The 18,360-nt window shown below is 37.2% G+C and overlaps 2 protein-coding genes across 2 annotated transcripts; both read left to right on the top strand.

Annotated features, from left to right (window-relative positions):
- The first annotated feature begins 2,139 nt into the window (after positions 1–2,139).
- Positions 2,140–5,934, top strand: LOC115919909 (uncharacterized protein K02A2.6-like). The gene has a single exon (XM_030974541.1). It carries the CDS (start codon positions 2,140–2,142, stop codon positions 5,932–5,934), a length of 3,795 nt encoding a protein of 1,264 aa, XP_030830401.1.
- A 2,739-nt stretch (positions 5,935–8,673) lies between these two features.
- LOC591391 lies at positions 8,674–16,186 on the top strand. Its single transcript, XM_011662825.2, has 13 exons — positions 8,674–8,706; positions 9,504–9,572; positions 10,501–10,548; positions 11,179–11,252; positions 11,547–11,660; positions 12,227–12,333; positions 12,908–13,015; positions 13,436–13,536; positions 14,020–14,133; positions 14,531–14,660; positions 15,127–15,232; positions 15,638–15,701; positions 16,085–16,186. The coding sequence occupies exons 1-12, from the start codon at positions 8,695–8,697 to the stop codon at positions 15,648–15,650; spliced, it is 996 nt and encodes a 331-aa protein (XP_011661127.1). The 5' UTR covers positions 8,674–8,694; the 3' UTR covers positions 15,651–15,701; positions 16,085–16,186.
- The last annotated feature ends 2,174 nt before the right edge of the window (positions 16,187–18,360 follow it).

Here is an 18,360-nt window from a genome sequence, read left to right as displayed (position 1 = left end):
TACTCCTGGCATCCAAACAATTTACGAAAAGCCGGCTTAGCACAGAAAATCAACTTAGGCCTAAAAAAAGATGTTATATATTGCCCTTTAGGTGCCGAAACATAGGTCGGTCGGTCGGAACTCTTTTTTTAAAACTCCCTCTTTGGGCTGATATTTCTCAGTTTTGAATGCTTTAATACATTTTTTTTCTTCAAAAAAATGTAAAATAAATAAAATTTATTTTAAAAGCTGACCGTTGCAAAGCCAAAGGGCAATACAACAAATTTTGTTTTGTTAAGGCATTATCCTCTTTATAAACTAAGGTGGATGAAGACAAACGAGACTAAAATATCCTGTACGAATGAGCCCTATTTATAGCAACTTAAAATCTTATAAGAGTTTAGGCCTAGAATCTAAGTGAATTTAAAAAAAAAAAAAATTTATTTATATGTTTTATTGATCATTCTGAATTTTCATTTCCATTACCACTTATATGAATGAAGCAAATTCAGTATAATCAAGAATAAGTTCGGCCTTAGAAGTGAAAAGTTAATGTTTGAAGGCTTTGAATATAGTTTGCAGTGTCGATGTATATTATATCGTATATGTATAATATATTTATGTTAATATATTTCTTCTTGAATTAAGACTAATACTGTAAATAAAACAAATAGTCACTCTCAGTAGATACCATTCTTCGTAGGGGTAACAAATATCACAATACCGACTTGGAGTTGAGTAGTTAATAAAAAACACATTTATATGGATATTAAATTATCAAGTATCATTAGAAAATTACAATAATATTAACATTAACGAAACATTTGTACAACAAATTGATTGGAATTCTGCAAAGTTGTATTTGCATCCTCTAGAAAAGTACCTAGCATTTACGCTCGAGTACCCGCGCGCGCACGCCACTGAGCTCATTATGAGCTCACAGGAAACCAACGTACACGTGCTTTATGTGTAACCGTTTGTTTACATTTTCAACAATAGGCTGCTGACATTCACAAGGTATTAAATGACAATGTATCCTAGATAATGGAAGGATTAAAGACTGTCTTTACAAGACTTTAGTGAAGCTAACAAACACTGAACAGCTGTTCCAAGCTAATTGACAAGTTGTGACTCGGGTGCTGCTTATCCCCTGAGCTGAGCTGAGCTGGTCGGGTAAATATTCAGCCTGGACTCGACCCCTGGCCCTCGGCCTGCCATTGCATGGTGCTGGCGAGGACACACGGCAGTATACGAGTGATTTGTATTTGTGGTAAGTACGGCGCTAGCGCTGACCATTCTTATTCTTACACCTAACTTACTTAACGTATTCATGTGGAACCAAACTGGCTTTAAAAAGTAAAGTTTATTCAAATGAGAAAATGTTAAATGGCAGAAATAGGGCACAGCTACATCAGTAGAGTCTAGTTTGATTAGACCGAAAACTTCAGTCTCTCTAATCGTCGGTTGTTCCACTGAGACTACGTCTGGCTCCACTAGACCTCCGATTATAGATTTTATAGATTATGTATTTGGGAATGTCAACAAATGTCAGTTTTATAAAAGAAATGACCAAATCAGACGGTTATTTCTGTCTATAGTTTGATATAAATGTTATTGAGCAAAATCTGATGATGAGAACTGTAATGATATGAGTCAATGTATCTTGAAGTCAACAGTGAAATAGCGCCACCTTGTGGTAGACTTGTAACAGTGAAAATAAATGAAGAGCTTTGATAGCCCTCTCTTATAGCACATAACCATGTTGTAACTATTGTCATTTTATGCCTCCTAACTATAACTAGTATGTAACTCCTGTATTAAGGATATGATACTTACATGGTGACAGAAGTGGTTGATAATATGATATCTGTTGTTTGATGTAGTAGGAAGCAACATTTTGATGAAGATGAATGCATAAATTTGTTGTGAATATGTATGCATAAATTCGTGGTACGGGTGCACTGGTAGTCAGTTGTACATTGTAGTCCCAAGTGTAGCATATAGTGTTGGATTATGGCACAGGGTATTCCACTGCCGAGGCTGTCCGTAGAAGGAGACCTCAAGTCCAATTGGTCGAAATTCAGCCAATTATGGGATAGTTATGAATTGGTGACTGGTCTTACAGAGAGAGATGAGAAAATACGAGTGGCCACATTTGTAATGGCCATTGGGTCAGATGCCTTAGATATTCATAATAACCTTCCATATGAGTCGGATGCTGACAGACAGAAGATGTCAGTAGTCTTAGATCTTTGGGGCAGGCATTGTACAGGGGCTACCAATGTTATCTATGAGAGATTTAAATTCAACAACTGTACTCAAGGGTCAGATTCATTTGATGCTTTTGTTGTTAGACTACGCGCGTTGGCCAAGTCATGTGATTTTGGGCAATTGAGAGACAGCCTGATCAGAGATAGGCTGGTGTGTGGAGTTGCCGACAACACTCTCCAAAAAAGGCTACTCCAAGAAAGTAACCTCACACTCGAGGCAGGCATCAAAATTGGCCACGCGTTCTACGCAACAAAGCAACACATGAAGGACATGACCAAGAGTGATGAAAGTGTTTCATTTCTGAGAAACAAAGAAAGCACTTATAGAGATAAAGAGCCTAAGGTCATTAAAAACTGTAAATACTGTGGTGGTTCTCATGAAGTCCGAAAATGCCCAGCTTATGGAAAAAAGTGTAATAAATGTGGCAATATGAATCACTTTGCCAAGGTCTGTATGAAAGAGACACAGTTCAGAAACAAAATCAGACTAGTCCAAGATGATGGTGAAGAGGTGTTGGCCCTAAATGCAATTGGTGATAATAGTACCTACAAAGACAAAGTGATGGCTGCATTTTTAATACGAGGAAACAAAATTTCAATGCAGGTGGATAGCGGGGCCACGTGCAATGTTATACCAAAGAGACATGTCCCTGACAATGTTGAGATTAACTATGGTACACGAAGACTCTCATTGTATGGTAATAAGGCCACAGTAGATGGGATAGGTGTATGTAACATTGTTCTGAAGAACCCAAAGAACCATAGAAAGTATGACGTAAAGTTTGTGGTCGTTCATGAGGATTGCACGCCCTTGATAGGTGCTAGGATGTCCCAGATAATGAAAATCCTAAAAGTACAACACAAAAACTTTGTGGTGGGATCAGTGTCAGATGGTTGCACAATTGTAGGCAAAGCTTTAAGCAAAGTAGATGTGATAAATGCGTACCCTAAAGTCTTCAAGGGACGTGGGAAGATGCCTGGGAAGGTACATCTTCAGGTGGATCCGGCTGTAGAGCCTGTTGTAATGCCTCCAAGGCGTGTGCCTTTGGCAGTCAAAGAAAAGTTGAAATCAGAATTGACCAGACTAGAGGGGTTGGGATACATCGAGAAGGTTGTAGAACCAACAGAATGGGTCTCGGGTTTGGTAACAGTGCAGAAGCCTAATGGGAATATCAGAGTATGTATAGATCCCTTATACTTAAATAAGGCCTTGAAAAGGGGACATTACCCTCTCCCTGTGATTGAAGATGTACTACCACACATGTCCAAAGCTCAAGTCTTCACTAAAGCAGACTGTAAAGAAGGCTTTTTGCAAATAGAACTTGATGATGAATCAACTCGTTTGACAACGTTCCAGACCCCGTGGGGCAGATACAAGTGGAATAGGATGCCCTTTGGAATCTCCCCAGCGCCGGAGATATTCCAACAACAATTGGACTGTAACTTGGAAGGGTTGGAAGGTGTGTTCAAGATCGCAGATGACATCATCATAACAGGACATGGAGCCGACATGGCTGAAGCGAACGACAACCACGATGAGAACTTGAAAGCATTTCTCGACAGATGTTCTGAGCGAGGAATCCGCCTTAACGAGGAGAAGTTTGACTACAAGTCTGAACAGATCAAGTTCATGGGACACGTTCTGAGTAAGGATGGACTGAAAATTGATCCTAAGAAAGTGGAAGCTATAAAGAATATGCCGCGTCCAGATTCAGTTGAAGCGATACAACGATTTGTAGGAATGGTGAAGTACCTCGGGAAGTTCCTGCCGCGACTATCGGACATTAGCGAACCACTCAGACGCCTTACACACAAAGGTGCAGAATTCCTGTGGGGACAGGAACAAGAAGTAACGTTCCAAGAAATCAAAGATCTGGTCAGCCGCGCCCCGGTTTTGCGATATTTCGATGAGAAGTGTCCCACCGAGGGGCAAGGTGATGCATCCCAATACGGACTCGGGTATGCATTACTACAAGATGGACAACCGGTGTCCTATGCGAGTCGAGCTCTCACACCAGCGGAAACCCGTTACTCGCAAATTGAGAAAGAATTGTTAGCACAAGTATTCGGACTAGAGCGACATCATGACTACGTTTATGGTCGGAAGGTGACTTTGTTGACGGATCACAAGCCTCTTGTCGACATTTTGAGCAAACCTCTTGCAACAGCTCCTAAACGCCTTCAGAGACTAATGATAAGACTGAGTCAGTATGATGTTGAAATCAAGTACATACCAGGTACAGAGATGTACCTTGCTGATACACTATCGCGAGCGTTCCTGGAGAACGGTGACAGATCAGGCATTGAAGAAGAGGTCGAGCGTATTCACCTTATTGATGCTATTCCAGTATCTCAGAATTCGCAACAAGAGATCCGCGAATCTACCGCGCGCGATACAGCCCTGAACGCAGTGATGGAGTATATTGCGTCAGGATGGCCGAGCACTAGCCAGACTTGTACGCCGGAGGCAAGACCGTTCTTCAGCATTCGTCACGAACTAACAAGCGATAACGGTATCGTGTTCAAAGGACTGAGATGTGTCATCCCCGCGGACATGAGAGTCGAAATTCGCAAAAAACTACACGCTAGTCACACAGGCCTCGAGAGCACACTACAAAGAGCAAGGGAGTGTGTCTATTGGCCGAATATGACATCCGACATGAAGGACTACTTGTCGCGGTGTGAAGCATGCAACATATATGCTTCATCACAAAGGAAGGAAACTCTCATACACCATGAACTACCAACGCGTCCTTGGCAGAAAATCGGATGTGACATTTTCTCGCTAGATGGCCGTGACTATCTTTGCACAGTGGACTATTTTTCCGATTACTGGGAGATAGACAACTTGACCGGGAAAAAGGATGCGCCAGCTGTGATCACTCGATTGAAGAGACATTTCGCGAATCACGGCATCCCGGAAACGTTCCAATCCGACAATGGACCCCCGTTCAATTCGCATGATTTTAATCAATTCGCGAGTGTATACGGTTTCGAGCATACTACAAGTTCGCCAGAATATCCGCAAAGTAACGGAAAAGCGGAAAATGCGGTGAAAATCGCAAAGCAGCTTCTGAAAAAGACTAAGAAAGGAGAGGAGGACTTCTACATGAGCCTTCTTGTGTGGAGAAACACACCAACTGTTGGCTTGAACAGTTCACCTGCTCAACGTCTATTCGGTCGCAGACTTCGAAACAATCTGCCGATAGCTAGCGTTCTACTTAAACCGAAGCTACAAACAGACACTAATCAACGAAAAGAAAAGAATCGCGAAAAGCAGGCACATTACTACAATCGCGGTGCCAAAGATCTGCCAGAACTTAAAGTCGGAGATACTGTAAGGGTTAAGCCAAAAAAGCATGCCAGGGCCTGGGAAAGTGCCATCGTTCTCGAGAAAGTTGGTATTCGGTCATACTCCATCCGAACTGAGCGCGGAGCAGAGATTCGAAGAAACCGCCGACATCTTCGAAAATCAAATGAACAGTTTGATGATAATACTGACTTGGCTGTGGATCAAGAACCCTCTGCAACGGACAATCCTCAAAACACACCTCCAACCCCTACCGAGTCACCACCAAACATGACATCGAGTAGTGACAACTCCGGGCAGAGCTCAGAACAATTCCGCAGAAGTCAGCGGCAGACTAAACAGCCAGCATACCTACAAGATTACAAACTCAACTGAACTCATGAATAATAAAAACAATAAACAGTTAGTAAGTAAGAATCAAGCAAGTATAATTGCGGTGTTACTGTTTATACTAAGTTTTAAATATATGCTTGTTGAAGTTAGAAGTTTACACCTCAGTGATAATTGGATCACTAATTGTTATGTATACCTCGGTGATAATTGGATCACTTATTATCATTATATCAAAAATGTGTGAGCTGATTGTTATGGAATACACACATGCATATTTACAATACAAAGGTCAGGGTTTGAAAGCTTATGTAACATTCTCAAACGTTTTAGTACGGTTTAATTCGGAACAACATGGTTTGCGTTATTGTAGTACATATAAGGACATGCTTCTTTAAAGAAGGAAAGGTGTAATGATATGAGTCAATGTATCTTGAAGTCAACAGTGAAATAGCGCCACCTTGTGGTAGACTTGTAACAGTGAAAATACATCTAGTAAATGAAGAGCTTTGATAGCCCTCTCTTATAGCACATAACCATGTTGTAACTATTGTCATTTTATGCCTCCTAACTATAACTAGTATGTAACTCCTGTATTAAGGATATGATACTTACAAGAACATCACAAGATTCAAGAATGGAATCCAGAAATATAAGTATTACCAACACTTCTTTAAAATGTATTTTTCTTCTCTTTGTTCTGTGTTTTTGGTTGTTCTGAAGGCCAGTGACCAGATAGATCTTTCATGATACATGTGGTAGAAACAAGTATTGAAATACTTGATTTTCTTTCTAAAATCTCAAACTATCACAGAAAGTGAGAAGACTGATAATTATTTAATGAAGTTTCCATCCACTTGCTGTACTTTTGGGGAGCTTCGACTAAAGCCAAAAGGGGTATTTGGAAACATGTCATCTTATAACTGTGCGTCTGACACAAGTAATTTGCTTTAAATACTAATTCCTTTCAACTTTCCATTGTCATAAACTACCTCTCATTTGCAGACAGGAATAGAAAAATACTTCCACCATGTCAAAGGATTGGGGTGAGATGGAAGTTCTGCCATTGTCAGAGGCTGATGGACGCGTGGATTCCACTTTTCATGTTGATGCCGTCTTTGATTTCTTGGAATTCAACAAACAGTATCGAATCAAGAGGGAGATCATCATGCAACTTACAGCTATTCATAGCAGAATAAAAGCGGTAAGCTCAAAATGTCAAAGAATATTTGGAACAACTTAAGAATGCTCAACCGCAAAGTCGACCAAATGTCAATTGGATGACAATTGCTGCACCAAAGACTTAAGTTTTCGATGGCTAATTCTAACTCTAATTCTAAGACCGAAAGCTTCAGTCTCTGATATCGACGGTTGTTCTACTGAGATTACATCTGGCTCCTCTGACGGTCTGACCGCCTCTATGTTGACAAATGTCAGTTTTATTAAATGACCCATACCAGACAGTTATTTCTGTCTATCCCTACCCCTAAACCTAAGCCTAATCCTAATCCGAAACTTTACCTGAAGCCTTATCCTATGCTCCTATCGTCTATGTACAAGCACTCTATCGGTGAGGTACAGTGTATGCTAAAGTTTAGCTAAATATTTGGCAAAGAACAAAAAACAGAGATATATGCATATCTGGAATGCTGATATTGGCATCATTTCAGTTTTATGTGGGAGAAATCCTAGAAGAAGTTGATTTAAGAAGTTTTGTTTTTATATCACAATAATGATAGAAGTGAAAATATATCTTACTATGACAAAGTACCTTTAATACATGTACATATACATATATACTTTTATTGTGCATTATATGCTTGTCTAGTCCAGATAAAGTTGGAATTACATAATTTGTTACAAGGATTTTTAGTGCTATATCAAAAGGATAACCAATTGTCATTGCCTAACTACAGCCTGGTATATACAGTTCAATGTCAGTTTGGACAGAAGCATTACTGTTCTATTCTAAATAATTACAACAAGTCATTAATATGATCATTATTGATTATTAGATCATATTTATTCTAATGTATTTTGATATCTTTTTGTATAGGCCTTGAGACACTTTGGAGTGAGTGGGGACCTTGAGCTGACAGAGGAAGAGGTGAGTTTAGGAAGATATATTTTGTCAATTAATAACAAGATTATATACAGCAACCATATTCAGTCTAACTTGACTGTGACCAAAAAACGTCCAATCAGCTTGTAGTTGACGTTAAATGTCACTTGGTCTGATTAATGACACTGGTGTGTTGGCGCGTTGCTTGGACTGAATGGCTTGAAAAAGAAAAAAAAAACTTGACTATTTGTATTACCTAGATAAGTAAGATATTGTTTACATTTCCATGTTGAAAGGTAAACACGGTTGGATTTATAGGAGAAATATAGATGATGCATGAATGCTTAAGTTAAGTTGATAACTAACTCGAGTTGTATTTCCTATTATTTTCTAATTCTGTACCTTTCCTCATCTTACAAAGCATATAAATTCTCAATATACACTACACAGATATCATTTATTATTATTATCATTTTTTATTCAAAATAAGTACCAATAGAAAGTTGAGGAAAAGAATTGTGATAGAACAATTGGTAAGTGCTATTATGAGTTTTTTTGTGTGTTGTATATGTACCGGAAGTTCTTTTTTAACTGACCTGCTCTTCTCATGGATTAAAAAAATGTCTTCTTTTTTTCCATTTGGAGCGTCATGCTCTCTCTTATGTTACTTTATATCCCCTTTTTCATAGATCCTTGAGGAAGAGAGAAGGAGGAGGAGGCCACCTGGCTTCCTAACAAACAAAATGAAAAAAGATGTAAGATCCATTTGCTTCATTTCAATTTGATATGATTTGAAATCAATATTCCAATGATTTTTACGTAAATATAAACTTACATTTGGATAAAAGAATACAAAAAAAAAAGTTGTTTATTATCTCTTGAATTTTGATGATGCTGTTCAAAAGGCCATTTTCGTAATGTAATCAAATTTAATGCACAAATCTTTGTTAAGTGTGTCTTTACGAATTATTTAATTCACCTGTTACAAGTCATTGTATTTCAAAAGTCAGGTATGACAAACATGGCTTGTCCTACCTAACAACACCTAAGGTATGCAGTTTGCATTCTGACTACTGGTATTGAAATACAATTATTTGTAACGAGGCATCTAAGAAACTTTTGTGTAATAGATTTTGTTACTTTACAAAAATTTGTGTGATGTTTTGTAGAATTTTTTTGCAGACAGGTGTGTTGGCTCAGTCAGTAGAGCGTCCGCCTCACAACCAGGAGGTCGTGGGTTCGAACTCCGGCCGCGTCATACCAAAAGACGTTAAAAGACGGGAGTTGCTGCTGCCTTATTTGGCATTCAACGATGAGGGAAAGAGCAACGTCGATCTGGTGCTGCTCAGTGGCTGCCGGGCTCACAATCAATTGGGCAAAAAGAATTTCCATTTTTTGGTTTAACTTAATAAAATTTAGAGTGTACTTTAAAAGATTATTATTATTATTATTATTATTATATTCAGGAGCAAGTAAGTCAGAAAGTTAAAAGTAATCCTAGGGGTGTCTTGTTATTTGATATATTTTTCAACATGTTTTTGTGTGTTTGTAGATGCTGCATAAGCAGATGGTCTTGGATACGATTCATGAGTTTGGACAGAATTGCGTATCATGCGAAAGGGTAAGAATACTCATATAAGTTCTGTTTAGAAAATGTACCAATATTCCCAGGAAAGTGACCGATCTTCAGAAAGATCATCTTCCATTGAATTTAGTTTCTAAATCCAGAGTATACCAAATAATCTTTTTATTGCTACTGTCTCTCTCATTTAAAGCCTACTCATTAGTCCCACATAGGACCAATTTTGTTTGATGAGAAAACTAGAGACACGTTTACCCATTTTCACGAATGAACCACCACTACATGTGTAGAAAATTCACTACACAAATAAATAAAGAAAAACTCACCTTTTTTCCAGCATTATAAATTGCTGAAGTCAATATTTTACAAAAATATCTGTCATCAATCTAAAAATAAAGTTTAAATCTGACAGTTACTTTATTAAATAATCATTTTCATACACTGTACAACTGTGATCCAATGCTGTCGAGTCTCTTCTCTTGTCGTCATGAAAACCGTTGCTACGGTAACAACTTTCCCAAGAAAGTCCTTGTTCTGAGATCCAAGACAAGCAGAGCATTTGCAATGTTTTCCCGAGCTGAGCGCAAATGCCTGACAGTTGCCGTTGTCTGTTTCTACATGTACATACAAGATAATATTGAGAACAATTTTAGCAGTGGGGACGATTTAGCAAATCATGGAAATTTAACATTATTTGAAGGAGGGGGGAGAGAAAATAAATTACTGAATTAAAAGGTATAACGTATCTAGGCTCCTCGCTAATAGGTATATTATTTAATCTCGTTTCACAAAAGGATTTTGAATTCTCATGTCATTTTTGCGACTACAGCAATGAATGAGCAGTTGGAAAATCAATATTTTGATCACATTTTTATTAAGTCGTAAAATTTGGTAGTGATGTATGCTGGTCTTACGTGGCAAAATTCTGCTTACTATTATTATTTTGATGATATTTTTTCTGTTTCAGAATATGGAGGAAGTGAACGATTGGCTGTTTGATGTTCAAACTACTCTGGTAAGTGAATGCTGTTCTATTCCTCTGAAGGAGTTCTTCCTTCAGAATCTCCAACTTTTTTCGACTTTAATTCAAATTGAAATAAATTTGAGACTTGTACAAATCCCAAAGAAATTTTGAATTATAATATTTAATCTAATCTCATACAAAACACTTCACTCAATTTTTAATTTTGTGTTTCTTATTTCTGTACTGACTATGAACAAGACTACAGAAGGATAATTGTCTCATCCTTTACTGTCATCACGGGTCAAGATGTGATATTCAATATATATGACATCATGGTTTTAATTTTGGCAGATAATCTTAATTACAACACTTTTAAGTGCTTTTGAAGGCTATATTATTCGATAAAAAAGTGGTACAGTGAAACCTGTCTATAAAGACCACCCAAGGGAGGCAAGAAAAGTTGTCTTTATAGGCAGGTGGTCTTTATGTACAGGTTCCTTTGGTACATGTTTCAATGAGAAACCATTTTCAAGGGAAACAAGAAAGGTGGTCTTTATAGACAAGTGGTCTTTCTATACAGGTGGACACTTAGGCAGGTTTGACTGTATGAGCAAGTAACAGGTAAAGAATTATGTAATAATCAAGTGATTGATTGATTTGATTATTTTATTAAACCTGTAGGAGAGCAATTTGGTCACAGAGGATGTATTAAAGGAGGCCGAGACTGAAATCATTCAACTAAACCAGGATTGTAGGTAAGATAATTCAACATTAAGTGACACTGTTTTGACCCTGTAAGGTGATGTTTCTTTAATGATTTTGTTCAGGTTTTATAGTCCCATTTTATAATTTTAGATAGTGATTAATATATTTTGTAAGATACATGTAAATTTATAAAGATTTTGAAGCTACTTTTCTTGGTTGATATATACTGTAGTTGTTAGGTACCTATTCAGATGTTCACAACACATAGTTACTTTCTGCAGTTATGTTTAAACATATTTTATGTTGAGATTTATCCTTGTGATTTTTATTGCCAAATTTTGTAGTCAGATATGGGCTGATGGAAATAAATACAAGAAACGGTACAAAGACAAACTGAGGCGACTTGGGAAAGAAATCTTTGAACTACTCTCTGAGATGCTCAAGGACCATAGTCAAGAGTAAGTTCACTCTTAACTTAACTTACATAAATTTTAACAATTTTATGAGTGATATTCGTGTTGATTTGTAAACAATTTATAGCCTCCAAAGTATAGGCTCATGTCTCAAATTACCCAGAGATCATGCAAATTTACAATGATGCCTTATCACTGGCTACAACCCCCCCCCCCCTCAAATAGACATAGCATACAGCTATTTTAGGTGTGTCCTAGTGCTACCATATAATGTGTTTAAAGGCTATTATGCCTCTAATAAGTCAAAGATTCCTGCCCCTACAATTGATATCACTCTGACTCCATGCCTCTTGTCTTAGGTGATGGCGAAAAGTATAAGAATTTTTATCATGAAGTTTTATTTATATACATACCGTCACAGAACTTAAGCAGCTTACTTTCATACAACCCACCTGTTATGGAATGTTACCTTGTTGTAGGTATAGGTATACTATCAAAGGGATTCAAGAAAGAAATTCCTCTTTATGAAATTTGTCCACTGTATATGAGATAGTGCTTCAGATACTTTGACTCTTTGACGTAAAACTCTTGGTCATATCCTTTATTTGCAGAATGAGTGATGACGAGAGTGAGCGCAGTAGCCATCATGTCAGTCATGCGATCGATAAGCTTGCTCTTCTTAAACCAAAAGTAGAACGGACAGAGCATCTCATCTCAGGTTTATATCATGATTGTCTATATCTGTTTTTCTCACACTCCTACTCCACCCCCTTATTTATCTATCTCTCATATCCTGTCTTTCCTTTATTTTTTTCTTCCTTTTCTCTCATTCTCATATTGATTTTGAAAATACGCTACAGAAATTAATTTTTTTGACCTTTGAATAAAAATATTAGTATTCCGCTCTTTGCTACTGTATAGGAGGAGGCATATTCTGTTTTTATAGTAGATTTCAAAATATACCATTTTCTGTGTATTTTTAATGGTTAATGCATTTCTTGTGATATGATGATTTTGATGATTTATTTTGCCCGACTGCTATGATATGCTTGTAGATAAGCAGCCAATAGTCCTATGGCTTTAAAAATATGTGAGTGACTTGATACTGGGGAATTATATGTATCAAAGGGTATTTGCGAATTGGCTTGGTTTTGAACCCTTGGACATCCTATTTAGGAGATCACTTTCAATTCTCATATGATATCTTGTAAGTCTTACTTTCTAGTTTTACCTTCCTAGCTTCATTCCATCATCCTTAACATCTGTCCTTTCTGCAATGTCTTTCTTTTCAGATGAGCAGACTCTCAAGGAGATTGCAAATTGGCAGAGTGCTGCCAAGGATGTAGAGAACTCAATAGAAATAGCATGCAGGATAGCTAGGACTAGTAATGATCGTACAGGTATCAAATATCTTTACTCAGTTGTGTAACTAATTCCTACAGGGGTGGAGCCGTTGCTTCTAGGCTGTGTCTGCATAGCATGGTAGGGGTAATAAGCCCAATGTTGTGTAAAAGGTGTGGCCATCTTTTGTTCCACATAATCTCTTCCTATTCTCTCAAACCTTATTTTGAACCCTTAGAAAAAGTGGTAGGAAATTTTGCTTGTTTTATTCTCAAAAGAATATGACACCCAGCAACATTCTTTGTTTGTTATGGAACTGGGTGAACCATTGCCTTTGGGAGCGAAGCTGTTAATGTATGTAGCCTGGATGATTGGAGTATCTAGTAAAGTCAATGGCTTAACCCTATACACTGTATATCCAGGGCTATTTTGAAACTTTGCATTTCTGCTTTAACAAAATACACAAACTCTCTTCACAGCCATGAAAAATGCTTTGAAGAAGTTCAACTTTATGATGCTAGCCATGGAGAGGAGAAACGAAGAAAACAGCCATCTTGGTCAAGAGATCTTAGAATGTGAGGTAAGTAGGATCACACGTATTGAATACAATATTCCAGATGGCCATTTACATTTGAAGTCAAAGCCCTTGTGAAGAATTCATTTTGAAAGAGCAGTTGCTAATCCCAACCTGCACCCCTCCGCCCACTTCAAAATTTTTGTCAGCTGATCAGTTATCAAGTAATTCTATTACACATCTCGAAAAGGTATTTTTGTTTAAGCAAAGTCTAAGTCTCCCCGCTCAAAGTATCTGTTGTTTGTACTGTTTAAATCACAGAATTCTCCCCTGATTGTTATCCCCCCCCCCCCTCAAAGAAGAATTATTCCTTTGTAATTAGGGATAACATGATAACATTTATTTTTGCATTCATGTTGTTGATTTAAGTTGAGCTTTAGTGGGATGTTTAGAAAGTACAGTTATTTAGCCTAAGATTACAATGACCAATTTTATGTGAGAAGAAAAATAATGAGAAATTTTCAATCCTGTATATTTATTCCCACCTAGGTTAAGATCAACCATGTGTCAAGGTTGAATGAAAAAGTTGAGGTGGAGTTGAAGAAAAAAATCCAAAGACTGGAACAAGTTGAGAATGTTATCAAGAAGAACAACGAAAAGCTGGTAAGTTTGAATCAATGAAAATGTTGCTGAGTAGGAATCGTTATTTCTTTTGTCATTCTATAGTAAAAGTTATTGTATGCTAGATGAAAATATCAAGGAATTTGCCAGTTGAGCAAGCAATTGGAAGATTGTTAATGCAGTATTGAATACAGTGGGAATACCTCCATTATTGGTGTGATCATCACTTGAACTAGCTTATAATGTGTGTCAGGTGACTGCTTTATATCTTGGTCTGATTATATACCTAGATTGATGTTTTTTATTCATAACATTGGTGATTTTATTTTAGGATAAGCCAGCCCTGAGAAGTGCTGTTTCTTCTGAGTTTGAAATGGTTGAATTGCTTGAAATGCTTTTTACTTGGAATTTCCTGTGTTTGGTTGCTCTTTGTTTCCAGACTGATCTCAACAAAAAGATTAAAGAATCAAAGGTGGAGATATCCTCTCTCAAGACAAAGGTTGAATCACAGATCAACGAGGACTCACCAAAATATGTAGCCCAGTTCAACATACTTGAGAAAGAAAAGGGTGAGGATTTTTATGTCATCGTGTGGAATTAGGGATACCTGTCATATCATACTGTCTCCTCTCTGTCACTGTTAACCATACCACCATAGTGCCGATGGAGTCGTGGATGTGATGAAATTTATTTTTCTATTTTGCCCTGTAAGGAATAACCATGTAGCAATAGGTTGATGTATTCTCATTCAAAATCAAATTTTGCCTTTATTTTTATTTGTCCAGCCAGATAAAAATGTTCTACTTTACAAGATATAACATTCTTCTTTTGAAATATTAATACTGTGAGTGTATACTCCCTTTTGAAAATCTAAATTTTTCTGTTTTTCATTCCACTTCTGTCCTTATTTTTTATAAATGTACTTGAATTTATACAGAATATACTTAAATTATACTTGATTTTTACTTTATAAATCCAGAATGTTATCATTAGTACTACTTCAAACAATTATTCTGTGTTTTCCTTTCTGCTTAGTTGCTGCTCTTGCGAAGTCCAACGTACTAGAAGCAGTCATAGTAAAGATGGAGGAACAACACAAGAAGATGTTGAAAGATTTAGAAACAAAGTACAAAATGAAGCGGTAAGATGGAGGAGAGTTGGATGACTGACTTGAGAAATCAGATATTGATTTAATAACAAGATGATGAATAAATGAATGACTAATACCTTTTTCATAGTGACTCTATAAAAAAGCACTGATAGAATATGCCTTATGTAAACAAAGGTGAAACCAACGCTTGCCCGCATATGCCATTCATACTGCCGGAGAAATTCACTCGCTGGGCGAGCATCGGCCAGAAGTGAAATAGAAGGATAAATGGATAGTTGTAAGCATGAATAGACAGAAGAATATAATGAAATGTTGGGCTTAGGGAGTCATCAACATTCCATTATGAGTCAAGAAGTGTCCCAATAATCTCTTGTGCATGGCTTTGTCTCAGGATAAAATGTTGACATGTTTTTATTTCTCATGTTTATGCTACAGGACACAGTCATGAAGTTGGAGAAAGTTGTCAATAGCTTGGAGTCTGAATTGCGAGAGACGCTGCGTGAGTACTCATTTGTGTTTGACAATATTTCGAAGCAGAAGTAAGATTTGGAAAGCGAAATTGATGTTAAAGAAAATGTAGCAAAATTTCAGCTACATGTATGCTTTGATTAGATGTTTTTCATCAATTATCTTAATAATGAAATTGGTAATGATGGCGAATTATATAGCGCTCATGTCCACATCTTAATATTCCTGGCACTCGTATATTATTACCACATTTATAGCAAAAGTGGCCATATATGACTGTAGTTACTCATTTACCCCTGGATTGAGGTTTGCAAAAGGAGATTAACCAAAGGACCTTTTAAACCATTTAGCATGTGATGATCCCCAGTCCCATCAGTCACTAGACTACAATGCCCTCATATATTGTTTTATCAGAAACCCAAGAGGAGTATGCCCATGAGTTGGATCTCGCTGAGTATCAGAAGAAAGATGGGAAGAACCAGACAGAATCACTCAAAGAGCAGTACCAAACACAGATCAAGGATCTCAAGAAAGATGTAAGATGCCTTTCATGGAAGAACTTGATTTAATTTAATTTACTTTTGATTAAGGAACTTTACATATTAACTATCTTGATCTAAGGAGACACGAACGAACGAACGATGCTTTCGACCATTTGTCATGATGAATGTTGATGCTTACATCCCAATCATTTTAACAAAGAGGACAGACATGAGAGTTTGTTCTGTTTTTCCCCTCCCATGAAAATGTGACACCAAATACATTATAGGTATATTGATAGTAGTCATATTTGTATTACATTTCCCTGTTCACTATGTAAAGGTAATATTTGAATGATTGCTAATTTTTTAAAGGTCTTTAAGGATGGATGTCTCAAGCCAGTATATTCATGTGCATGTATATGTTTCCATGTTTAAAGGCTGCCCCTATTTTTCGCCCCTTTACCGGCTTTCACAGAATTAAAAAAAAGAGCATTGTAACTTTGTTGTAACTTTGAAAAGAGAACCTTCTTTTTAGGTGTAAAAACATTTTTTTTTTAATATGATTTAAAGACAGATGACCTTCACCGAGAGATTTCAACACAGAAAGCTGAATTAAATTCCAAAGAAGCAACAATAGAAGCACAGGTAGAATGTTATATTTATGTTATTTACCGTAAAACAAACTTAATTCACTCAACCTGTGACCTTTGACACCAATGGTTAGCCTTAAAAAGTACTTGTCCTTTATTAAACATCCTCCTTCAAATTAAGTGATCTCAAGTGAAACAAACCCAACCTATGAGCCAGAAAATGAAATGTATATCGATGTGTAGTTTCCAGTTGAAACAAATGATATTTCTGTGTGTTCTCTAGGTAATGTGTGACTTCAATTTAGCATGGGTTTAAAGGTAAAGACCAGTTATGGTCATGCGATTGCATTGTGAAAGAAACGTTGTGGAATCGATCAGAAAAGGTTGATCATCTAGCATCTAGCATCTGCAAGGTTCTGGAATCATCAAAATGATAAGAAATTCGGCCCATTCTTCGTAAAGTTACAAGCACTATACACAGATTGACGTATATGGGACTACCCTATATCTCTCACAGACCATGAGAGAAACAAATTTACCAAATATATGAATTAGTAGGCGGTTTCCCAGCAAATTTTTTATCATCATGTATTAGTCAAAACATATTCTTTCACATGATTGGTAATGAGAGCTTCCATTTCATTTTTTGAAATTGGGGCATTTCCAATACTGGTCTTTACCTTTAAGTGTAGCTCAATTTGTTAGTTCGTAGTGTGTTGGGTCGGGGCAATTAACTCATAATTTTCCCCTTTCACAACTTAGAATTATATAGATATAATTATAAAATTGAGACGATTGGTTACCTTTGATCCGAATTCGTGCTTTAATTATACTCAACTCGAGCAACGTCTGAAATTAGCATATTCATCAATCATCTAATTTGCATATTCATTACAATTGTATCAAATTAAATGTTTGCTACATGAACGTCATTAATTGTCGCTTGTTTTTTCTTGGCTGAAACTCTAGGAGCATAACATTGCTGAACTTGGTCGACAGGTCAAGGAATTCCAGCGGCAGGTCAAGGAACTCCTGAGGGCGCCTAGAAGCAAAGAAGTCTCGCTCTCGAGCGACACGTCGACGCAGTTCAAACAACGTCTCGCCAGCATCAAGGGAGACTATGAGGCTGAGATTGACAAACTGAAGGTCTATCTGGATAAGGAGAGAAGTAGGTGAGGGTCAAATGTCAAAGATCAATTGCTTTCTGACCTCCTGTATAGAAAGACCACCTTTTTATGCCCCCGTTAAGAAGTAGCCAGAGGCATTATGTTTTCGGGTTGTCCGTACGTCCGTCTGTACGTCCCGTTCTCGTGATCGCGATTCCCTTGAAGCATGTGTAATAGTAAAATTTGCTATAAAGACCATATGCCTGTTTGTTTCCCTTGATGTAATGTTTTCTTATAATGGTAAATTAAGCTTGCCAAAAAAGACCCTCTTTTTATGTTTCCCTTGGGTGGTCTTTCTGTACAGGTTTGACCGTGCATGCAAATGTATATACGTTGATATATCATGCTTTTAATTACCGGAATGGTAATTATAAATTAGCACACTCAGAGGATGTATCAGCTATTCATCCTACTTCTTGATCCTCACTCCCCGTAGATTTCTTGCCGAGAAG

The sequence above is a fragment of the Strongylocentrotus purpuratus genome, unplaced genomic scaffold (assembly GCF_000002235.5).
Source record: "Strongylocentrotus purpuratus isolate Spur 01 unplaced genomic scaffold, Spur_5.0 spur5_scaffold_7, whole genome shotgun sequence".
In the NCBI taxonomy this organism is placed as follows: domain Eukaryota; kingdom Metazoa; phylum Echinodermata; class Echinoidea; order Camarodonta; family Strongylocentrotidae; genus Strongylocentrotus; species Strongylocentrotus purpuratus.
This window is presented reverse-complemented; position numbering and strand designations above follow the sequence as displayed.